General features: G+C 44.8%; 1 protein-coding gene across 1 annotated transcript; it reads right to left on the bottom strand.

The window, feature by feature from the left end:
• Positions 1-10,908: 10,908 nt before the first annotated feature.
• LOC149457107 (collagen alpha-1(VII) chain-like) lies at positions 10,909-24,764 on the bottom strand. The gene is made up of 5 exons (XM_089684080.1): positions 23,688-24,764; positions 18,661-18,777; positions 17,661-17,723; positions 17,363-17,539; positions 10,909-13,354 (listed from the first exon to the last, which is right to left on the bottom strand). Exons 1-5 carry the CDS (start codon positions 23,803-23,805, stop codon positions 13,329-13,331), a joined length of 501 nt encoding a protein of 166 aa, XP_089540206.1. The 5' UTR covers positions 23,806-24,764; the 3' UTR covers positions 10,909-13,328.
• Between the last annotated feature and the right edge of the window lie 275 nt (positions 24,765-25,039).

Genomic DNA, 25,039 nt, shown 5'->3' with positions numbered 1-25,039 from the left:
CCTCTCCTCTTCATTTCCTCACCCTCCCCTCCCTCTCATCTTCCTTTCCTCCCCTCTCCTTTCCCTTTCCTTCCCTCTCCTCTTCCTCTCCCCCTCCCTTCCCCTCCCTCTTTCTCTTCTCTCCCTTTCCTCTCCTCTTTCTTTTCCTCTCCTCTCCCTTTCCTCCCCTCTTCTCTCTCTTTCCTCCCCTCTCCTTTTCCTCTCCCCTCCTCTTCCTTTCCTCACCCTCCCCTCTCTCTCCTCTCCCCTTCCTTTCCTCTCCCCCTCCCTCTCCTCTCCCCTTCCTTTCCTCTCTTCTCCTTTCCTCCCCTCTCCTCTCCCTTTCCTTCCCTCTCCTCTCCTTTTTGTCTCCCCTTCCTCTCCTCTGCCTTTCCTTCCCTCTCCTTTTCCTCTCCCCTCTTCATTTCCTCACCCTCCCCTCTCTCTCCTCTCCCCTTCCTTTCCTCTCCCCCTCCCTCTCCTCTTCCCTTCCATTCCTCCTCTCTCCTCTCCCTTTTCTTCCCTCTCCTCTCCCCTTCCTCTCCTCTCCCTTTCCTTCCCTCTGCTTTTCCTCTCCCCTTCCTCTCCTCTCCCTTTCCTCTTCCCTTCCTCTCCTCTTCATTTCCTCACTCTCCCCTCCCTTTCCTTCCCTCTCCTCTTCCTCTCCCCCTCCCTTCCCTTCCTCTCCCTCTCCCTTCCTTTCCTCTTCTCTCCCCTTCCTATCCTCTTCCTCTCCTCTTTCTTTTCATCTCCTCTCCCTTCCTCTCCTCTTCCTCTCCCTTTCCTTTCCTCTTCTCTCCCTTCCTATCCTCTTCCTTTCCTCTGCCCTTCCTCTCCTCTTCCTTTCCTCACCTCTCCCTTCCCTTTCATCTCCCTCTCTTCTCCTCCTTCCTTTCCTCTTTTTTTCTGCCTCTCCTCTTCTCTCCCTTTCCCCTTCCTCACTTTTCTTTCCATTCCTCTTTCCCTCCCTCTTCCTCATTCCTCTTTCCCTCCTGTTCCCTTTCCTTTCCTCCACTCTTCCTTTCCTCCACTCTTCCTTCCTCCACTCTTCCTTTCCCTTCTTCTTCCTCTCCTCTTTCCTTCCCTTTTTTCCTTTCCTTTCCCTTTTCTTTACCTCTCTTTTTCTTTCCTCTTCCTTTAAGGTTCCTTTCCTCTTCCTATAGTTTACTATTTTTCTCTTCCTTTCCTTAACTTCTCTTTTTTATCTCCCTTTCTTCTTCTATTTCTTTTTCCATTCCCATTTTTTCTTTACGTTGTTTTCTTTTATTTTTTTCTATTTCTCCTCCTTTTCATTTCCCATCCTTTTCCTCGCCTGTTCCTTTCCTTTTTTTTTTTGTTTCCCTTCCATATTTACTTTTTCCCCTCTCTCTTCCTTTCCCCATTTTTCCATTTTCTTTTTTTTCTCTTCCTTTTTCTGTCCTTCCCCATTCTTTTCTTTTCCATGCTCTACCTCTTTGTCTTCCTTTCCTTCGCTTGCCTCTTTCTTTCTCTTTGCCATTCCTTTCAGCAGGATCACAGGTGTGCCATCGGCCCCAGGAACCTCTTACCTGCCACAATGACAGTAATTGCAGCCACATGACTCATTTTGAGTTGTCAAGCCAAGATTTCAAACCAGCAGATCTGACCCCCGGTTTACACCTATGCGGCTGTGCGGGCCGCGTTTTGCTCGGTCACAAGATCCCATTCATTTGAATGGACTCCCGTGCCCGTGACATGCAGGGAAGAAGTCCCTGCACTACTTTGGAAAACGCAGCCCGCACGGGAACCTTGGCTCCCAGTACGGTTGCGTTGCCCAGTGCGGGCGGCGTGCCATTAGAAGTAATGGCACCCACCCACGGGTCCGCATGTCTCTGTGTGGATTTTCATGTGGATCCGCAGCTGCACCACCCGCATAGATGTGAACTGGGCAGGGGCGGACTGACCATTTGGAAACTCGGGCATTGCCCAAGGGCCCGGGGTCAGTAGGGGACCCCATCAGATGCCCCTGGTACCTTTTTCATAGGCTTTTTTGAGTTTGGGCAAGGACACAGGGGCCCCATGATTCCCTATTGCCCGGGGGCCCCATGAGTTGTCAGTCCGCCCCTGGAACCAGGAGTCACAAAGGATGTCCCCAGAGGTAAATGTTAGGGATGCACCGATCCCGATATCAGTGCCGATACCGAGTACTTTCATGAGTACTCTAACGCGTGAAAATACTACCGATACCTTAACTGATACTTTGTGGTACAAATTGTGTTAATGGACGCAAATTGCACTGTAAAGATTAGCATACGATTTGAACCGCAATGCGACTCAGCAATCGACCAATCAGATGCCTTGTAGCCCAAACTGACATCGCTGGAAGTAGAGGAAAAAAAATGGCGGTGATTTCAAATTCCCACCTCTTTCTCTCCTCTCCTGCCACCCAGCATGGGATCAGTTCAGGGGGGTTTCCCGCACCGCTCCAGTGTGAACTCGGAATATAACAAGCCTGGGTTCACACAGGATCAGCGGTGAAAACGCTTGCGATTTGGACAGGAATTGCATTCCTATTCAAATCGCAGGCTATTCTTTGCGGTGCAATTTGCGTCCATTAACGCAAATCGCACTGCAAAGTATCGGTGTTCGGTATCAGCGAGTACTTGACCGAAAGTAACGGCCGATAAAAAACGGTATTGGTGCATCCCTGGAAAATGTATCTTATACCATCAATAACTCACCCTCCCCCTCTTACCACCACACACACTTAAAGCAGTATAAAACCCAAAACCAAAAATGTAATATATTGCAGCTTACCAGTCACTAGATGTGGCCGCTGCATTAGTTTTCTTTTTTAGGGCCAGTTCACACTACATTATTATTATTATACAGTATTTATATGGCGCCAAAGGGTTTGCTCAGCGCTGTACAGTAGCAAGGGGGACAGGACATGAGACAAGACAGTAACAATACACTACATGAGGGGTTCGAGGGCTCTGCTCTTTCGAGCTTACAATCTAGGAGGGAGGGGAAGGTGGTACAGGAGGAGCTGGCTGTGGGGGATGTAGTGGTGGGAGGAGTGGTGGAGGTTAGTTGTTAGGTGAGGTTGGGGTAGGCTTCCCTGAAGAGGAGGGTTTTCAGGGTGCGCCTGAATGTGAGGAGGGTAGGTGACATTCTGATGGATTGGGGTAGGGAGTTCCAGAGGATGGGGGAAGTCCTAGAGAAGTCCTGCAATCGGGCGTGGGAGGAGGAGACCAGGGAGCTAGAGAGCAGGAGGTCCTGCGAGGAGCGGAGGGCACGGGTAGGGTAGTATCTGGGTATCAGGTCAGTTATGTAGTTTGGGGCGGCATTGTGAGTGGCCTTGTATGTCAGAGTTAGCAGCTTGAACTTGATGCGTTGGGCATGCGTTTCAGTTGCTTTTTCTCTGCATCCAAAATGCACAGAAAGTAGGTTATATGGTTGTCAATTCCATAGTTCACATCAGTGCTTGCAGTTGCAGAAAAAAAATAAGTTAAACAGGCTGCATTTTTTCTGCACAGAACTGTACTGGAACAAAAACGCACCAAAACCGCACTGGAATGCACATGTCCCTATTTAAATTGAAGAAAAAGAGAGGGAGGGAAAAAGTGAACTGGAATACATAAAAAATGCACCAGAACACAACAAAAACGCATCAAAAACACGCATGCAAAAACGCATCTGGACTGCAATCCTATAGTGTGAACCGGCTCTTAGGCTGGCCATAGACGGCTCGTTTATCTGGCGAATTTTTGACCGATAAACGAAAAATCGGTCGTTGCTGGTAGTGATGCTGCCACCAATCCGTTTTTCGTGGATTTTCCAACATGACCGATAAAAGTAAACGAGAAGATCCATGAAAAACGGCCGACGGGCTGGCCCTACTAACGGCGTGAATATCAGCCGATTTTTCGTGCGGATGAAAAATCGACCGATAAACGACCCGTCTATGGCCTGCATTAGACTTTTTTTTCCCTCTGTTATCACCTGGTGATCTCCCTGTATTAGAGCGCCCCCCTCTGGGTGAAGGAGCAACAGAGACACCTTAGGACAGCAGCATTGCCAATCTGGTGGGGGTGGGGGTTAGATGCACTAGCAGCTTTAGATATCAGGGGCGGACTGACCATTTAGGTCAGTAGGGGGTCAGTAGGGGGCCCCATGAGATGCCCCTGGTACCTTTTTCATAGGCTTTTTTGAGTCTGGGCAAGGACACAGGGGCCCCATGATCCCCTATTGCCCGGGGGCCCCATGAGTTGTCAGTCCACCCGTTAGATACACTAAATTTGGAAACTCGGGCACTACCCGAGGGCCCGGGGTCAGTAGGGGGCCCCATGAGATGCCCCTGGTACCTTTATCATAGGCTTTTCTGAGTTTTGGCAAAGACACAGGGGCCCCATGATCCCCTATTGCCCGTGGGCCCCATGAGTTGTCAGTCCACCCCTGTTAGATACACTAAATAATTGAAGTCAAATTCCACCTAACAGCCGTTACAGCAACAGTTGTATTCCTTTTTAGATAAAGCACCCGTCAGTGGTAAATGGTTTGTCTCAACTCTCTAACTGCTACATCCGCAGGACAGCTTGTTGTTTTAAAAAAAAAAAGTAGACAGACTTACTATCTGGATCTCCATGTGGAAATAAGGAAAACTAATGCAGCCGTTTCATATTAGGATTGGAAAGCTGCAATATAATGTTTGCTTTTGGGTTTAATACTGCTTTAAGCTTCCTGCACATTGACAAAAGACAGCATACATACCATAGGGGTGGTCATACAGGAATATCATATCCAGCACGGCACTGGGTATTAGTCCTGATTAGTCCTTGGTCTGTTCACCTGTACACAGGTCTCTGTACTTTGAACATGGGACTTATCTGATTGTCTGACTCAAGAATATCCTTATCCCAGGCAGGAAAACCGGCCATTTAAAGGGCCAGCAGGTCAACATTGCTTAGCATAGAGCTTTTGCTCCAGCAGTGTCACAATTCAGCCAGGAATATTTGGAATGTGTTTATATATAAATACAAAGAATCCAGTTTTACCAGTTTATTTAGGGACATGATAGCCAGTGCTGTGAATATACATTTTGTTCTGCTTATGTACACCTGAACTGAACAGAGCAGTTTAAAGTGCTACTAAACCCTGGACCCCGCATTCACTATATCCTCTCTCCCCGGACCCTGCATTCACTATATCTGGTCTCCCTGGAGCCTGCATTCACTATATCCGGTCTCCCCGGACCCTGCATTCACTATATCAGGTCTCCCTGGACCCTGCATTCACTATATCTGGTCTCCCTGGAGCCTGCATTCCCTATATCCAGTCTCCCCGGACCCTGCATTCACTATATCCGGTCTCCCTGGACCCTGCATTCCCTATATCCGATCTCCCCGGACCCTGCATTCACTATAGCCACTCTCCCCGCACCCTGAATTCACTATATCTGGTCTCCCTGCACCCCGCATTCACTATATTTGGTCTCCATGGACCCTGAATTCACTATATCTGGTCTCCCCGGACCCTGCATTCACTATATCCGCTTTTCCCGGACCCTGCATTCACTATATCCACTCTGCCCGGACCCTGCATTCACTATATCTGGTCTCCCCGCACCCTGCATTCACTATATCTGGTCTACCCGGACCCTGCATTCACTATATCCACTCTCCCCGGACCCTGCATTCACTATATCTGGTCTCCCCGGACCCTGCATTCACTATATCTGGTCTTCCCGGACCCTGCATTCACTATATCCGGTCTCCCCCGCGGGTCCACATTCCTCTGTGCGGGTGGTGCGGCTGCACGGATTTTTGTGCGGATCCGCAGCGGCACCACCCACACAGATGTGAACCTAGCCTTACTGCATATACAGACTGATTGTACTGTTGTGGGTTTAGTAACACTTTAAAGATGCCCGAAGGTTGAAGAGGGTGGTCAGACATATGATTCAAGCACCCAATTAAAGCTCATCACCAGGCTCCCATTTCTCCATTGGTCTCAATGGAGAAAAATCATAACTAGTCTTACGTATATGCGCTTTTCAACGTTAATCCCAAAGTAGAGCGTTCATTGTACAAAGACTCAAGCAAAAAGTCGCTAAAAAATAGCTGAGTCCATGAAGGCACCACCAAATGGTCAGACAAGCTATTACACTTTCTTGTCCCAACGTTCAAATGAAAGTCTACGGGTGTAAGGCCGCCATTAAATACCGCCCTGCTGGCCAAAACTGAAAGCATTGATGTGGCCGGTCACCCAGCCCACCTAGTGCGTGCAAGGCTGATCAGTTGGTCTCCTTCACAGAAGGTTCTTGGATTCTACTGTGTGAGTTTAAATAAAGATTGACCCCTGGATCACATATATGCGGCCATGCGGGACGCGTTTTGCACGGGCACAAGAGCCCATTCATTTGAATGGACTCCCGTGCCCCGGGAGACGCAGGGAAGAAGTCCCTGCACTTCTTTGCAAACCGCAGCCGAGGTTCCCAGTACGGTTGCGATTTCCAGTGCGGGTGGCGTGACATTAGAACTAATGGCACCCACCCGCGGGTCGCATTCCTCTGTGCGGGTGGTGCGGCTGCATTCTTCTGTATGGATTTTTGTGCGAATCCGCAGCGGCACCACCCACACATATGTGAACCAAACCTTAGGAAACTTAGATGAGAATACCTACCTATTAAATACACTGTCTACATGGGTGAGCAATTTAATACATCGCTATAAAATATCACTTCTGCCTGGAGATGAGCTTTAAATCTCAGCGATTTCTATCCTGTCCAATCAATTGTTCTCCCTGGGAACGATCACCAGAAAAAAAACGAGTAACGCCACTGTGGTTGTACGGAAGAGGATGATTTAATGTTTCATTTCCAACAGATTTCCATTCATCAATAGGTGTGCTGGTTATGCATTGATCCCAAAACAAGAAGGATAAGATACATTTTCTAAGCAGCACTCTGTCTCTGTGGTGTCCTTGGGGGTCCCTGGAGGACGAAATATCCCCAGAATTCACATCTGAATTGAGTGTAAGCTATGTTCCTGGTTCATCTGAAATCCCAAAGTCGAAATGTTTAACCACTTTCCACCCAGGCCAATTCTGACATTTCTCTCCTACATGTAAAAAATCAGAATTTTGTGCTAGAAAATTACCACCCCCAAGCATATATATATATTTATTTATTTATTTATTGCAGAGACCCTAGAGAATACAATGGTGGGTGTTGGAATTTGTTTTTTATGTCACACAGTATGTGCGCAGAGGTTTTTCAAAGGCAATTAAAAAAAATAAATAAATCTTGCGGCACCCGCAGAGGTGATCGAGTGGCTGCTCAGCTACTCGAATCGCTTCTGCCTTACAGGGAATTGCCTCCTGCAACTTTAGATGATTTACTGAAACGTATATGGCTACCATAACGAGTGATGAGAGAGTGAAAGTGCCACAGATATATTATAAGCCCAGTAAATCTTTATTTAATGCGCCATTGGATCACAAGAAAACTCCAACACATTTCAGGGGCTCAGCAGCCCTCCTTCATCCGGGTTTGGGATTCTGATAGGAAATAGGTAGAATACTGGACAACAAATTATAAAGTAAAGGATAGGATTTAGTTTGTTCAGGTCACCAGTCGCATGACCCTAAAAGACTTTTATTTTTAACAGTTTGTTGTCCAGTATTCTTCCTATTTACTATCAGCCAAGTTCTGATATTAAATAGGAAGAATACTGGACCACAAACTGTTAAAAAAAAGCCTTTTAGGGTCATGAGACTGGCGACCTGAACAAACGAAATCCTAACCTTGACTTGTAACCCAATGTCGCATGAAATAAATATTTACTAAACTTACATTATATCTGTGGCGCACTCACTCTCTCAACACTCCTTAAACAGATTTACATTCAGAAGTTAGTGTAAGCTTTGTACCCGATTCATCTAAAAGTCCAATGTACATTTTTTGAGAATTGTGGCGAGAGTGAGAGCGCCACATACAGTCCAATAAATCATTATGTCATGCAACATTAGGTCACATGAAAAAAAAAAGCCAACACGTTTCAGGGGCTCAACAGTCCTCCTTCATCAGGGCTGGATGCTGATAGTAAATAGGAAGAATATTGGACAACAAATTGTTATATAATGGATAGAAGTTAGGCTGGATAGTTACTTGAACAAGCTATATCCAATCCTTTTTTTTTTTATGTCCATTATTCTTCCTATTTACAATCAGCATCCAAACCCCGACGAAGGACAACTGAGCCCTCGGTACGCATTGGATTTGTCTTGAGAACCCAATGTTGTACAAAATAAAGATTTACTGGACTTACACTATATATATATATATGTGTGTGTGTGTGTGTGTGTGTGTGTGTGTGTGTGTGTGTGTGTGTGTGGTGCTGTCACGCTCTCCACTCTTCTGAAAACAGATTTGCATTAGAATTTTAGATAAACCATATAGAGCAGGGTTTCTCAACCATGGTTCCGTGGAACCCGAGTGTTCCTCAAGAGGTTGCTAGGGGTTCCTTGAGTAATGAGCAACTTTTCCTCTCCAATAAGCTCACACTGACACCACTGATCTTTTTAGCTATTTGTAAGGGGGTATTTCTTCTCAATGACCACAAGTGTGAGGAGCATTCTTCCCAATGACCACAGGTGTCAGCAGTATTCTTCCCAATGACCACAAGTGTAAGGAGTATTCTTCCCAATGACCACAAGTGTAAGGAGTATTCTTCCCAATGACCACAAATGTAAGGAGTATTCTTCCCACTGACAACAAGTGTAAGGAGTATTCTTTCCAATGACCACAGGTGTCAGGAGTATTCTTCCCAATGACCACAAGTGTCAGGAGTATTCTTCCCAATGACCACAAGTGTCAGGAGTATTCTTCCCAATGACCACAAGTGTAAGGAGTATTCTTCCCAATGACCACAAGTGTCAGGAGTATTCTTCCTAATGACCACAGGTGTAAGGAGTATTCTTCCCAATGACCACAAGTGTCAGGAGTATTCTTCCCAATGACCACAAGTGTAAGGAGTATTCTTCCTAATGACCACAAGTGTAAGGAGTATTCTTCCCAATGACCACAAGTGTAAGGAGCTTTCTTCCCAATGACCACAGGTGTCAGCAGTATTCTTCCCAATGGCCACAGGTGTAAGGAGCATTCTTCCCAATGATCACAGGTGTAAGGAGTATTCTTCCCAATGATCACAGGTATAAGGAGCATTCTTCCCAATGACCACAGGTGTAAGGAGTATTCTTCCCAATGATCACAGGTATAAGGAGCATTCTTCCCAATGACCACAGGTGTAAGGAGTATTCTTCCCAATGATCACAAGTGTAAGGAGCATTCTTCCCAATGATCACAAGTGTAAGGAGCATTTTTCCCAATGACCACAGGTGTAAGGAGTATTCTTCCCAATGACCACAGGTGTAAGGAGCATTCTTCCCAATGACCACAGGTGTAAGGAGTATTCTTCCCAATGACCACAGGTGTAAGGAGTATTCTTCCCAATGATCACAGGTGTAAGGAGTATTCTTCCCAATGATCACAGGTGTAAGGAGCATTCTTCCCAATGACCACAGGTGTAAGGAGTATTCTTCCCAATGATCACAGGTGTAAGGAGTATTCTTCCCAATGACCACAGGTGTAAGGAGCATTCTTCCCAATGATCACAGGTGTAAGGAGTATTCTTCCCAATGATCACAGGTGTAAGGAGTATTCTTCCCAATGACCGTCTTAGTAATGTATCAGGAGTTGCAGATATAGTACTTTTTAGCCGGGGTTCCCTGAGATTGGAAAGTTATTTCAAGGGTTCCTCTGTGTTGAAAGGGTTGAGAAAGACTGATATAGAGCTTACATTCAATTCAGATGTGAATTCTGGTGACTGGTTAAATCAATAGTAAAGCTGGGCTTCATGAGTTGATTTTATCTACATTTTAGAGGACATGTGTACGGTTTGTGTGTCTGGATTTGCATATATTGATTTGTCTTTTATATAAAAAAAAATAAGCAGCAACTGTAAGCCCTCACGCACACGGGACGTTTTTTACAGCGGCTGTTTTTGGCTTTTGACGTTTTTTTCTACAGCCAGTAAACCCCCCAGCATGTTATCCTATGTGTCCATACACACACAAACAAGAATCAACGTTTTTTGGCTGGAAAAAAAAACCCAGGGCTAGTGGGGTTCTAGAGGAGTTTGTTAGCTATAAAAAATGCTCTAATGTTGAAAAACGCAGAAAAACACGGTAAAGCGCCATAAACCGGCATTTTTGGAGTTTTTGTGGCCAAAAAAAAATAATTTTCTTAAAAAAAGCTGAAAAACACACGTTTTGAACGTGACTTTACACAGCTAACGTTACCAGCGTTATAAAAACGTCAAGTGTGCGTGAGGGCGAATGAGCATGTCTGTATAGAAAATAAACATTCACGTTTTACTAAATTTAACAGCAAGAAACCTTTTAAAGCATTTTAAAAATAATCTGCAACTCTTTTACAAGCAATATGCTTGGCTGGAGGTCACAATAGCACCATATTATAGTCCCTGATATATGTTTGTTTCTTAAGAGCATGGCTGACGACCATTTTTATTCATGTAAAGCATTATTAAGGAATATACTGTATATTTATGTACAAACATGCTCAGCTGGAAGACGTAGATTCTACTTGTTGGTCTGAGCACCAGCAAGAAACTACAGAGTGAAACTTTTGTCAAGTGAGAACAGTTTTACCAATAAAGCAAACACTTTATTTATGTTATGTTTTTTTTTATGGTTGAACTGGATGGACGTTTGTCTTTTTTTAGCCAGACTAACTATGTAACTACAGTGGGGCAAAAAAGTATTTAGTCAGCCACCAATTGTGCAAGTTCTCCCACTTACAAAGATGACAGAGGCCTGTAATTGGCATCATAGGGAGACCTCAACTATGAGAGACAAAATGAGAAAACAAATCCAGACAATCACATTGGCTGATTTGGAAAGAATTTATTTGAAAATTATGGTGGAAAATAAGTATTTGGTCACCTACAAACAAGCAAGATTTCTGGCTCTCACAGACCTGTAGCTTCTTCTTTAAGAGGCTCCTCTGTCCTGCACTCATTACCTGTATCAATGGCACCTGTTTGAACTTGTTATCAGTATAAAAGACACCTGTCCACAACCTCAAACAGTCACACTCCAAACTCCACTATGGTGAAGACTAAAGAGCTGTTGAAGGACACCAGAAACAAAATTGTAGACCTGCACCAGGCTGGGAAGACTGAATCTGCAATAGGCAAGCAGCTTGTTGTGAACAAATCAACTGTGGGAGCAATAATTAGAAAATGGAAGATGTACAAGACCACTGATAATCTCCCTCGATCTGGGGCTCCACGCAAGATCTCACCCCATGGGGTCAAAATGATCACAAGAACGGTGAGCAAAAATCCCAGGACCACACGGGGGGACCTAGTGAATGACCTGCAGAGAGCTGGGACCAACGTAACAAAGGCTACCATCAGTAACACACTACGCCGCCATGGGCTCAGATCCTGCAGTGCCAGACGTGTCCCCCTGCTTAAGCCAGTACATGTCCGGGCCCGTCTGAAGTTTGCTAGAGAGCATTTGGATGATCCAGAAGAGGATTGGGAGAATGTCATATGGTCAGTTGAAACCAAAATAGAACTGTTTGTTAGAAACACAACTCGTCGTGTTTGGAGGAGAGAGAACGCTGAGTTGCATCCAAAGAACACCATACCTACTGTGAAGCATGGGGGTGGCAACATCATGCTTTGGGGCTGTTTCTCTGCAAAGGGACCAGGACGACTGATCCATGTACAGGACAGAATGAATGGGGCCATGTATCGTGAGATTTTGAGTGCAGACCTCCTTCCATCAGCAAGGGCATTGAAGATGAAATGTGGCTGGGTCTTCCAACATGACAATGATCTTAAACATACCGCCCGGGCAACGAAGGAGTGGCTTCGTAAGAAGCATTTCAAGGTCCTGGAGTGGCCTAGCCAGTCTCCAGATCTCAACCCCATAGAAAACCTTTGGAGGGAGTTGAAAGTCTGTGTTGCCCAGCGACAGCCCCAAAACATCACTGCTCTAGAGGAGATCTGCATGGAGGATGGGCCAACATACCAGCAAGAATGTGTGCCAACCTTGTGAAGACTTACAGGAAATGTTTGACCTCTGTCATTGCCAACAAAGGATATATAACAAAGTATTGACATGAACTTTTGATATTGACCAAATACTTATTTTCCACCATAATTTGCAAATAAATTCTTTCCAAATCAGTCAATATGATTGTCTGGATTTGTTTTCTCATTTTGTCTCTCATAGTTGAGGTCTACCTATGATGCCAATTACAGGCCTCTCTCATCTTTTTAAGTGGGAGAATTTGCACAATTGGTGGCTGACTAAATACTTTTTTGCCCCACTGTATGTGGTCACTGATGATCACCAGGTTCTAGAATGGACTGGTTGCAAAAGGTTCCGCAGGGGCTGGCTTTCTGCCTGGGCTGCCCAATGCTAAGATGCAAGCAAAACAGGGCCAATCAGGAAAGCTCTTATAGGGCAAATGCTGTTCTTATTTTCATTCTTGATCACCAGGGACACTTTTTGGCAAATCTAGGAAGTGATGCAGCTGGCAGAACCTGTACACGGAGGACGCTAGGACAGGAAGAGCTTGTAGGAACAAAAATGGTCTCCTGTCTTTGCCAAGGTAGAATATTGGTCATGATGCACTCACAACAGGCAGTGTCTTTCAGAAACACGCGGCATGGGGACCTGGTGGGTTCCGAGAGAGGCTGCAGGTTTCATGATGGTGTATGCACAGCCCGACTCTCTTTCCCGTGGATGTCCGGAGCTGTGAAGGCGAGTGTCTTTCTCTCTCTCGCCATGGGGGGATGGTGGCTGGTGTATGGGGGGCAGTGGTAGTGGAAGGCTCTCTCGGTTGGGAGTCAGGGGTGTTGTTGGTCAATGCCAGGCTCTCTCTGCATGGGGGGGGGGGGGGGGGGCAGATTTTTGTGTTGCCTAGGGCAGCACAAAACCTTAATACACCACTGGCCCTGATGGCTGATAAATAGTATGCTGTGCTCAGTATGGCCTCTGTAATATCACTTGATAAAAATTCCACTTAGGTAGAAGTATAATATAAAATATAGCACCAGTTCTCTGCTACTTTGAAAAGTCTATGCACCGTGTAATAGCCATTGCAGCCGCCATAATTATATTAACATTATTAAAAAAAAAAAAATTACAAAATATTTCCCAGATGTAACAACACAGGAACACAATTCGATTTGGACCATGCAATTTGCAAGTTTTTTTTGTTTTTTGCAAATGTAGCAAATCTTATAAAAATATTACAATATACATATTTGTTTCCTAGATCCTCTTGACTTTTACCTTCCGTCTTGCTGTGGTTTATCTGAAAGTGGAAAAGAAAGAAACATTTTGAATACTTGTCATGCAAGGCTTTGAAAGAGTATGACGTGGAAGTGCATTGGGATTCAGGAATGGCGCCTAGCAATTTATTATGAAAATGTACGTCTTAAGGATCCATGGTTCTTTATTGGTTCTTTGTTGCTGATACTTTGGCTACAATCACACTAGCTTTGTCAGCAGGCATCAGACAGGCGTTTGGGAAGCGTTTTTAACGCTTCTCAAACATCTATGAAAATTCTGCACATGGCAGCAGTGCTGTTCACACTGAAGCGTTAGCGTCGCGTCACGTTGCGTCGCGGCAAAACTGACGCCTCATGTCGAGTCAGGAGGAGTTGAAGCCTCCCATTCAAGTCTATGGTGCCGCTCCTCAAATGCGGAGGCGTTTGTGGATTGTTAATACCATTTAACTTCATTATAGGCGTTTGTGGTGCGGTTTTAACGTTTGGCAAACGCCTATAAAACGCACATAGGGCGTTTGGGGAGCATTTGTGGACCCTTAAAAACGCTTCCCAAATGCCTGTCTAACGCTATAGGGGCGTTTGGCAAGAGTTAGAAATAAGTCGTGTGAACGAGCCCTTTGACAGTGTCAGGAAAGGCCTGCCCATAGTGCATGCGAAGATCCGCGGCGCACAAATATGCGCATGCGCAGAGTTATTACGAACCGGGCAGATGTGCGGGTGCTTGGGCATAGGTGCGCATGCGCACTCGCGCATCCAGCTGCACGCCTGTCATTAATGCTGGTGCCAAAGGGACTATTTAAACTGGCTGCGGTAAATGTCTCATTGCCGTTTGGTCTTATCCCTGCTCATGTTTCCTGATTCCTGAGATTGATTCCTGATACCGAACCAGCTTGTTCTTGACCTCCGCTTGACCGCTACCTGCCCTGACCTATGGCTTGCCTTGGATTATCCTTCTGTCTCCGCTCCTGTCTGATTGATCTTCCACTGCTGACCTGGCCAGTGACCCGACTACTCTTCTTCCTGCCATTTATGCCTGATCTGCATCCTCAAAATGCACCTCTCAGTGATCCATCCAGCAGGGCTGCATCTGGATCCTGTCTTCAGCCTGTCCTGCAGCTCACCTACCTACCAGCTACTGCTGGCTCACAAGTAAACACACTATAATCACCTACCTACCAGCTACTACTGAACTGATCCCAGGCACTCATACCCCACCGTGCCCCTGCGGCCGTTGTCCCACCATCAGCAGTCCTTGAGCCCTTCCTCTTCACATCAGGCTCACTATCCAGGTACGTGACAGACAGCAAGAAACCAGATGTAGTCAATGCGTTTTGAAGGCCAAAAGGTTCCACTTCACTAGTATGTTGCCATGGCCATTGTAGTGATTTATAGCATACACATATGGAATAATACATTTTGGTACTTACTTTCAATAAAAATCTATTTTAAAGAATAAGAAAACATGCCATAAATCAAAAACCATTCAACACAAATGGCACAGTATGGGGGAGGGAGGCACAGTACAGGGAAAGTCAGGAGGGCACAATACTGGAATCAGGAGGGCACAGTACAGAGAAAGTCAGGAGGGCACAATACTGGAATCAGGAGGGCACAGAACAGGGGGAGTCAGGAGGGCACAATACTGGAATCAGGAGGGCACAGTACAGGGGGAGTCAGGAGGGCAGAATACTGGAATCAGGAGGGCACAGTACAGAGAAAGTCAGGAGGGCACAATACTGGAATCAGGAGGGCACAGAACAGGGGGGAGTCAGGAGGGCAGAATACTGGAATCAGGAGGGCACAGAACAGGGGGAGTCAGGGGGGCACAATACTGGAATCAGGAGGGCACAGAAAAGGGGGAGTCAGGAGGGCACAATACTGGAATCAGGAGGGCACAGTACAGGGGGAGTCAGGGGGGCACAATATTGGAATCAGGAGGGCACAGAACAGGGGGAGTCAGGGGGGCATAATACTGGAATCAGGAGGGCACAGAACAGGGGGAGTCAGGAGGGCACAATACTGGGATCAGGAGGGCACAGTACAGGGGGAGTCAGGAGGGCACAATACTGGGATCAGGAGGGCACAGTACAGGGGGAGTCAGGGGGGCACAATACTGGAATCAGGAGGGCACAGTACAGGGGGAGTCAGGGGGGCACAATACTGGAATCAGGAGGGCACAGAACAGGGGGAGTCAGGAGGGCACAATACTGGAATCAGGAGGGCACAGAAAAGGGGGAGTCAGGAGGGCACAATACTGGAATCAGGAGGGCATAGTACAGGGGGGGTCAGGGGGGCACAATACTGGAATCAGGAGGGCACAGAACAGGGGGAGTCAGGAGGGCGCAATACTGGAATCAGGAGGGCACAGTACAGTTTCTAGGATACTGCCTGGGCCATCCCGGGACAGCTTAGTAAAAAGAGTGACTGTCCAGGCAAATCCGGGACAGTTGGCAAGTATGATGTAATGCAAGACTATCATGGGGCCCCGGTGCACCTGGAGCCCCTGGGCAGCGCCCATGCATTAAGAAAGCCCTGATCTTAAATAATCCTAATCTTAAATAGTGATTATTTAAATAGTAATTTGATGCTAAACTCTCTCAATCAACATTGACTATTTGGAATCCTTATGCTGCTAGCATTAGTAAATAGATAGGAAAGTATATCATATTTACTTGTTTTAAACTGTTTTTTACATTTCTCCTGCCTGCATGAACTGAGCAGTCTTGCAGACAGTAGCGGGCGGTGCTGATCAAGCGAAGAAAATCCGACAAGCTGGTTGTACAGATATTGATCAGTATTGTCTGTAAGCAGAGGTCATATGAGAAAAGAAGAAGCAGCACAAGCAGCATCAGTAGATTGACATCTGTACAACCAGTGTGCCTATACATGGATTGAAAATTTGTCTAGTCTCTGCTGAACCTGCCCAATTTTGATCCATGTATGGCCGGCTTAAAGTTCATATCAATAACATGCAATACAGAAAAGCCAGCAAATATGATTGTGTTTCTATCAAGTTCTGTATACTTTCTAATTAGTTTTGCCATTTCACTGAATCATTACCAGGTATAAACAAAAGTTGAATCTACCTGACAAAGCCCCTTTAATAACAAGCGTTCTCCACTATTGTAATGATATATGGAGCCTTATGCCGGCCATACATGGGTCGAAATTCATCCGATTTTTCGTCCGAAAATCGGACCCAAGAATAATCGGCTGATTTTCGCTCTGTTACTGGGTCAATGGCACCGGCCGATTTTTGTGGTTCTTCCCCTTTTCGGTGATCGGGCATGTTGGAAAATTTGTGAAAAACGACCGATTTTCGACTCAATGATAGTCAAATCGTACAACTGGTTTTCTGAAAAGAATATGCGCATGAGCCGTGACCTGGAAGGAACAAAAGCTTTGCCTGTTATATGGGGTGAACTTTATGACTTGGTTGGCCGATTTTCGAAATCATTGATGGCACCATCAGATTACAGAGGGAACGACGTTTTCGATTTTCGGACTAAAAATCGTTTGGAATTCGACCCATGTATGGCCTGCATCAGGGGCGGACTGACTCATGGGGCCCCTGGGCAATAGAGAATCATGGGGCCCCTGTGTCCTTGCCCAAACTCAAAAAAGCCTATGAAAAGGGTACCAGGGGCATCTCATGGGGCCCCCTACTGACCCCGAGCCCTCAGGCAGTGCCCGAGTTTCCAAATGGTCAGTCCACCCCTGGTCCTCAATGAACTATCATGGTGCTGTGGAGCGCTGTGGTAGTTCATTGAATCTTCCTGTCAGTATATCTGCTTGCCCTTTCATCCCGCATGAGCAAGTCGATATACTGACAGGTCTGCAGGAGCCCTGCATGGCACCAGCGATCTGCTCATCGCTGGTGCAGTGCTTTATAGGCCCCTACAGACAAAAATAATAAATGCACATTACCAGGGGCATCTCATGGGGCCCCCTACTGATTCCGGGCCCTCGGGCAGTGCCTGAGTTTCCAAATGGTCAGTCCGCCCCTGGCCTGCATAAGTGTTATAACATACCTTCTGCTTTCCTGTGTACACAGCGTAGCTCACATTGCTCCTTCTCGTCAAATCGGTTCAGGTTTCCACCACAGCCACTGTACACAAACAGGCGACACTCTCTCACTAGGTGGTTATAATACCATTTTAGTGTGTACTTTTTGCATTCTCCCTCTTGCATGGGGAAGCTGCATATATCTAGAGAAAATAACAGACATATCAGCATATAACAAAACAAAAAAAACTACTATAGGTTAAAATGTTGAAAAAATACATTTGTATGCTTTACATAGGGACGTTTTTGTACTATACACCTTACCATGTGCTGATGTATCTCTCTTACTCCGTAGGCTTGCTTCTGATATTGTTGGTATGGTAGTGTCTATAAGTCCAAAAACAGTTGGATTATGGTTGCAAGGAGAATAAAATACAATTAGAAGACACAGTGGGAAGGAAGGAAGGAAGGATGGAAAGAAGACAGGCATACATGTGGGAAAAAAGAAAGGAAGGAAGAAAAGATAAAAGAAGGAAAGAAATGAAAGGAAGGAGGAAGACAGGCATACATGTGGGAGAAAAGGAAGGAAGAAAAAAAAGATAAAAAGAAAAGAAAAGATAAAGGAAGGAAAGAAAAGGAAGGAAGGCGGAAGACAGGCATACATGTGGGAGAAAAGGAAGGAAGAAAAAAAAGATAAAAGAAGGAAAGAAATGAAACGAAGAAGGAAGGAGGAAGACAGGCATACATGTGGGAGAAAAGGAAGGAAGAAAGAAAAGATAAAAAGAAAAGAAAAGATAAAGGAAGGAAAGAAAAGGAAGGAAGGCGGAAGACAGGCATACATGTGGGAGAAAAGGAAGGAAGAAAAAAAAGATAAAAGAAGGAAAGAAAAGAAACGAAGAAGGAAGGAGGAAGACAGGCATACATGTGGGAGAAAAGGAAGGAAGAAAGAAAAGATAAAAGAAGGAAAGAAAAGAAACGAAGGAGGAAGACAGGCATACATGTGGGAGAAAAGGAAGGAAGAAAGAAAAGATAAAAGAAGGAAAGAAAAGAAAGGAAGCCAGGCATACATGTGGGAGAAAAGGAAGGAAGAAAGAAAAGAACAAGAAGAAAGGAAGGAAGGCAGGCATACATATGGGGGAAAAAGAAAGAAAAGATAAAAGAAGGAAAGAAAAGAAGAAGGATGGCAGGTATACATAAAATATGGGAAAAGGAAGGAAAGTAATGAATAAAGAAAGGTAGGATTGGGGGAGGAAAAAGGAAAGGATGCTGTAAGGTGGCAAGATGTATGGGAGTTATTATAGATAGACAGATAATAGACTCTGACCATCTTTCAGTATGGTGCTTTCTGTGCCATCTTCATCCATGTCTTTGTAATCCTCCACCGTGTAAATGTGTTCATAATCTGGATCATTGGTGTTCATCACCACCCTAAGTTCTCGTCCTGGAGGAGATCATAAGAGGCAGTGATAAGAACCATTCAACAAGTCCCGGGCTGAAATTTAGGCTGATCTGCAGCATGAAAAGCTCAAGCAGCAGAGAAATAGCTGATCAAGCTCAAGAGAGTAAGTAGAGAGTCAGCAGGGACAGCATAGGTCAAGCAAAACACGAAACCAATTTTAGGACTAACTAGAGAACACAAAAAAATATGAAATGGAAAATTTGTTGACCACAGACAGGAACATCTAAAGAAGAAAGGTGATCTGGCATTTGACTCTGAAAAAAACATGAAGACCTTTTTATGCCAGAATGATAAGTTAGGATCCTCATAAGAAGCAAAGTACAGGTATCAAGGAAAAGGAACAAAAATGGGTGAGAGTATAGTTGAAAAGAAGATCCACCAACATGTACCTTTAAGCAGATTGAGCTGAAGATAGCTCATGCTCAGGAGAGTAGAGACATGCCACCTTAGACTATATGAGTGCACAGAACACGTAGCATAGTTAGCCTACATCACTTAGTAAAAGAAACAGGCCTAAGCCAAGACACACACAAGCACAGTAAATCCTACAGTGCCCCACATATTATATCCAGCAGTTACCCACAAATCACCATCATCTCCAAAATCTCACCCAGCAGTGACAAGTAGAGCACACCTGGGGGAGACCCATAAATAAGCCCACCATAGTGCAATGAGTTATATTCAGCAGCGTTCCATAAATATCCAGCATAGACATAAATAATACCCAGCAGGTTTCTGCTTTTTTTTTTTATCCTGCAGGTAACCAATAAAATGCAAGCCATCCAGTGGTGACCCATGAATATTGCCCACGTTCATAAGGGACCATCAAGGTAGGAGCAAGAGTAGCAAGAAATCATAAAGTGCAAAGCCATAAACTTCTTTCAGATAAAAGGAGAACAGGGACTAAGACAGGAATACAGTTGACATTTAAAGACACAGACAAAACGTAGACTCCTACTTATGAAACAAAGAAAGCGTCGACCTTCTATTAACAAGCAACATTAGCAACCTTACAGCACCATACACTGAAGGCACACGTCTTTGACAGAGGCTGTAATGACTAACAGCATACTGAGACAATCGAGCCTGGACAAAGAACGATGGAGTAATGGATTTTTAAGCGGAAGGCTACCCAAAACTGATATTTCAGTCACCATTCACCAAGGTTGCTTGAAGTGGAAGACTGATGGAGTAGCGACCTTTGATAGATAATAACTTTGTGCCTTTGGTGGCAAAACTGTACTGGTGGTATCCCAACAGAGCATCTAGGTGATGTGTGGGCTTCTCCCATGCCACAGTAACCTCGGAATCTGAAAGTATTATTTGAATCTAAAGACTGAAGTGCCACACTAAAATGTTGGAGTCCAAAATAAGGTTTTATTCAAAACATATAATAGATGCTACAACCAACATGTTTTTGGGACCACTCATCTTCTTTATCAGGGCTTAAAATATATGGAATCTGCTGGTATGGACTAAAAAATGTTAATTAGACCCGATACTGAGAGAACGGTAACATTCACCCATTGCTGTTACCAAGTTCTCTCAATACAGAGTCTAATAAACTGTTTTGAGTCCCTGAAATGCATTGGAAGCAGGGGCGGACTGACCATTTGGAAACTCGGGCACTGCCCGAGGGCCCGGGGTCAGTAAGGGGCCCCATAAGATGCCCCTGGTACCTTTTTCATAGGCTTTTTTGAGTTTGGGCAAGGACACAGGGCCTCATGATCCCCTATCGCCCGGGGGCCCCATGAGTTGTCAGTCCGCCCCTGATTGGAAGTAGCACCTATTATACATTTGGAATAAAACCTTATCTGGAACCAAACTGGCTGCACGTGTCTAAAACTGAAATGTCTGTTTTGGGTAGACTCACAGAAACAGGTTTTTATACACCTGAAAACAATAAACTGTAAGCATGATAAAAGGGCATAAACAGAAGCAAAGCATACATTAGGTATTGCATAGAAAAGAATAGAAGTATGCCAGCATGCCCAAAGACGATAATATATTCAAGCTTCTCTGCTTTGATTACTGCTTTGACCTATTTTTGTTCCTCTAAAATTGGGACAGTGTTGTGGGTCTTCAATGTGTATTCTCCAAATATCTAGAAGGCTTACTCTAATATCTCTGCAGACTTACTACAGCTGAAATGTATTTTCGAGCAGGTGCAACTTGCCCTTTCCCATTCTCGATCCCGTCTGCCATACAGTGAATACACAACACATAGCTGGGAGAGCGGTTCCGTCAACGTCATCATAAGGTCAATGGGCAAGAAACAACTTGTATCTTTTTTAGGAGTCAGCTCGGTTGGAAATCAGAAATAACAATAAGGAGGAATTATTTGACCTTGTAAGAGGAAAAAGCAGGAAACGTGATCATTGCCCTTTTTTTTGGTCGTCTTGCTGCTGCCTGTTCCTTGTCTACTTGACTAAGACAACACAAACACTTGGAATGAAGTACAGAGAATGAGATTCACCATGTGCAGACCCAGCAAAAAGCGACTACAAAGTCAGAGCAGTTACAAGGTTGACTCAAAGATTATCATGATTCCATGACGACTGAGTGACATGGAACTTTTTGAAATGTTAAGTTCAACCCTAACTTCCCCATGAATTATTGTGCTTGTTTAAATGGAAGAACATTGTTGGCGCCCTCTGTTTTTCTCTTCTTTTGAATTAATTATAGTTCTTTAAATTATTAGTTAGCAAATGCGAGCCAGGTAGAGGACTGGGGTTGGGGGCTGTGTTGAAGATTTGACCATTCGCCATCTACTACAACAGGGTTGGGCAAAACTGAGCCAGTGGCAACAAGTTAGAAAGATGTGTACCCATTGACCAGACACAGCTGCTAATAGTGATCATTCACCCCAATCAAGAATTCATTAGACGAGTTGGTAACATGGCTCTTGGTATTTGTCCAATCCTGTCAGTGTTACTTTACAATGACACAACCTTCATATGAGGATCTCAAAATCATCTGAATACAAAAGTGTGTTGCTAATATTTGCCAATCACTTTCTTACAAGTCAATGAGATTTACAATGAACAACGAGAGCTTGGATCTAATTGGTTGCAATGGGCAACACATTTTTTCTTCAGACACTTGGTAAATGAGGCGTAATGTCTTATTTTATGCTCATCCGGTGAATCCAATTTTTTCTTATTGATTAGAAGTTTCTTTAACCTTTTTTGCATTAAGCCTAATTTTTATGTGCAAGTTGTACATTTGGTAATTGAAGTCATAAAGTTTACTGCTCAGACTTGTCTAACGCACATGTAGAGCGCTAAAGGGAGGGCTGGCAAAGTGAACAGGGAGGACATTAGCTCAAATCCCACTCAGTGATGGTTTAGGACAGTAAGAGATGCCTTGTAAAAAAAAATGAAAGAGAAAAATAATAACTTGAAAAAGATATAATCCAGGTACCTAATTAAACTTTAAACAAACAAAAGTTTTCCCAGCACACTTATCGACCAGCCTGCAAAACAACCATATTAGCCCTGTCTAACCCTGAGGGTTTGCAAATATATGCATGAGCCACAGTGCCCGCACCAAGGGACCTCTGTATATACTGTGGTCCTAACTTTTAAATTTCCAGAGCCTGTATAGTAGGAGCACATATATCATAAGAATGGATAGATTAGGGGCAGGCATGCCTGGAGGTAGCCCACTCCTCCTTAAAGGTACAGGGATGCACATGATGCCCAGCAAGAGCACAATGGCAGCAAAGGCATCCCATTCGACCCTGCCCCCTTTTCGTCCAACTGTAAAAGAAAGTGGCAACCACCCAGGGGCGGACTGACCATTTGAGGACTCGGGATGAAGGGGCAAGCAGATATACTGACAGGAAGATTCAATGAACTACCACAGCGCTCCACAGCACCATGATAGTTCATTGAGGACCAGTGGCAAACTGACCATTTGGAAACTCGGGTCAGTAGGGGGCCCCATGAAATGCCCCTGGCACCTTTTTATAGGCTTTTTTGGGTGTGCTTTAAATGTGGGCAAGGACACAGGGGCCCCAGGATCCCCTATTGCCCGGGGGCCCCATGAGTTGTCAGTCTGCCCCTGCAACCACCCCAATCTTTAACTGGCCAAACTAAACCTAATTAAACTTTATAAAGAGGCTCTCTAGCTAGATCTTTGCCCTCACTGTTATCTTAAATTGCCTACCACAGAGGAGGTAGGCAATTGTCTCATGGCCCTGTTGGATGAGGGCTTGAAGAAATCTCAGGGTGTTCTTTGGACTTCACGCAATTTTGTGTGTTTCTAAGTGGAAACCAGGGTTCTAACAGTTCAAGAAAAGATTTCTAGCTTTGCCAACCCTGGCAGAGGTTTCAATAGAACAATTATGGCTCTTTTCAATGTGGACCATTTACAGGTTAATTTGACCTAAAATAGGCATCCGATATGTTTACGGGGCTCTGATGAAGAAATATTTTTACCAGAATTGCCACTTCTATCCAATGGGCATAGCCACTGCAAACCAAACAATAGCTTCAGTTTCCACAGCAGGATTCTCCATGTTGTAATGTAGTTCAAATAACTGGTGAATCCAGTTTCAGGAACATGACATCTTCATTATGGCTTTGGTGGAAGGGAGGGAGTCACAAAAGGTATTAGTGTAACATCTCGCCACTGGAGTGTCCAACAGATATCTGAAGTTAGCATCGGCTTTAACTTATTTGCATTGATATTAAACTGTTGTTGCCAGCCCTCCCTTGTAGAATATAATGCATTATCTTAGCCAAGGATGAAAGATTGCAAAGCGACGCAGACATAAAAGCAGACACTGGACTAGTATGTTTACATGTGGCTGATGGTAAAAGCAAGAAAGTATTTGGTGTGGACAGAAGATGTGACTAGATCTTCTGCTGCTGGGAGATCCAACTCACCCTCATCTTCATCAATGTGAGAAAACTTAAGAGCTGGGACTGGGACTAGACGTGGGCTAGGCGGATATGATGGGGGAGATGGTTTGTCAGAAATGTAACCTGAGAGGTATAAGGACATAACAGATTCAGATGGGGGATGTTAGAAAATGTCCATAATTGAGAACTGCAGTGAAATATATCCCATTTGTCCTTGTTTGCCTTCAGTTTGCATAAGATCTAAGATGCAACCAATGCCTTTTAGGGACCAAACAATTCCCCTTCATCAGGGCTTGCATGAAAAATAAATAGGCTACCAACAGGACTCTATCTAACAAAACTCCTGGATAGTGTTCTATATCATAGAGGGAACATTAACATTCACAATTGTAGCGTGCTTCAAACACTCACCTGCTTGTTTGCAATACATCATTTTGGAATCCTATGAAGACCCATTGGTGCTCTTTTTGTCAATTTCACTGGGATTTCTCAGTGGAGGTCATTTCCCTTTGGGATGACCACATTTTGTGGTAGAGCTGACAAGAACCAGTCATCGAGCCTAACCAACGACCTGTTAAAAGATCCTTGTCCAGCCCTTCATATCTATTTTTTATTATAATGTCAATTTAGCCAGCTGATAGCAGGCTTCAGCAAGCTCCAACCCTATTTCAAGTAGTTAGAAAGCTTGGTGAAGCCTGCTAGCAGCTTGTTTAAAGTGGAAGCCTGAGTTCCCATTAAGATCTGTGCTTATAACCTCCAAACTGGGGCTGAAGAGTGTGAGAATGTCTTCAACAAAGCTGCTTAAAGCATGTTAAAGTGGAGCTCCACCCAATAGGGGAAGGTCCGCTTTAAGGATTGCTCCCTTGCTCCCCATTAAGGATTGGCACCTTTGGGGGGCAGGTACCCCCAAATTTGTAATTTGACAGGAACCCGCTCCCACTTCCGGACTGATCGCCTAGGCGATCGGAAGTGGAAGGTGTCCTTCCTCCCTGTAGTCTTTTGGGACACGTGAGAGGTCCCAGAAGACTACAGGACCATTCATGAAGCGCAGCACTTCTAGCACATGCGCAGTGGGTACCCGGATGTGAAGCTGCAAGCTGCACAGCTGGGTGCCCACACTGAAGATGCCGGCCTCTTGGAACACAGGACGGCTGGTGAAACGGGCTGCGGGGGACACACCACGAGACCGAGAGACAGGTAAGTGGCTGTTTTTTTAAAAGTTAGCAGCTACAGTTTTTGTAGCTGCTGACTTTTATTTTTTCACAGTGTGAGTGGAACTCCACTTTAAAATAATTTTTAAAAGTTTGTTCAATTAAGCTTTGGCAAAAAAAAACAAACTGAAAGTTAATTGGTTTCTCTTCACAGCTGCACCAGGT

This window comes from Staurois parvus, unplaced genomic scaffold, assembly GCF_062004578.1.
Source record: "Staurois parvus isolate SC_StPar_1 unplaced genomic scaffold, SC_StPar_1.0 ptg000335l, whole genome shotgun sequence".
Lineage (NCBI taxonomy): Eukaryota > Metazoa > Chordata > Amphibia > Anura > Ranidae > Staurois > Staurois parvus.
Note: the sequence above shows the minus strand (reverse complement) of the source record. Positions and strands in the feature narration are given on the sequence as shown.

Coding starts and splice junctions, on each gene's coding strand:
- LOC149457107 (XM_089684080.1), bottom strand. CDS start 23,805: ATGTCCTTATACCTCTCAGGTTACATTTCTGACAAACCATCTCCCCCA. Junction 18,778..23,687: donor TCACATTGATGAAGATGAGG/GTGAGTTGGATC, acceptor GATCTCCTCCAG/GACGAGAACTTAGGGTGGTG. Junction 17,540..17,660: donor GAGAGATACATCAGCACATG/GTAAGGTGTATA, acceptor TATTTTCTCTAG/ATATATGCAGCTTCCCCATG.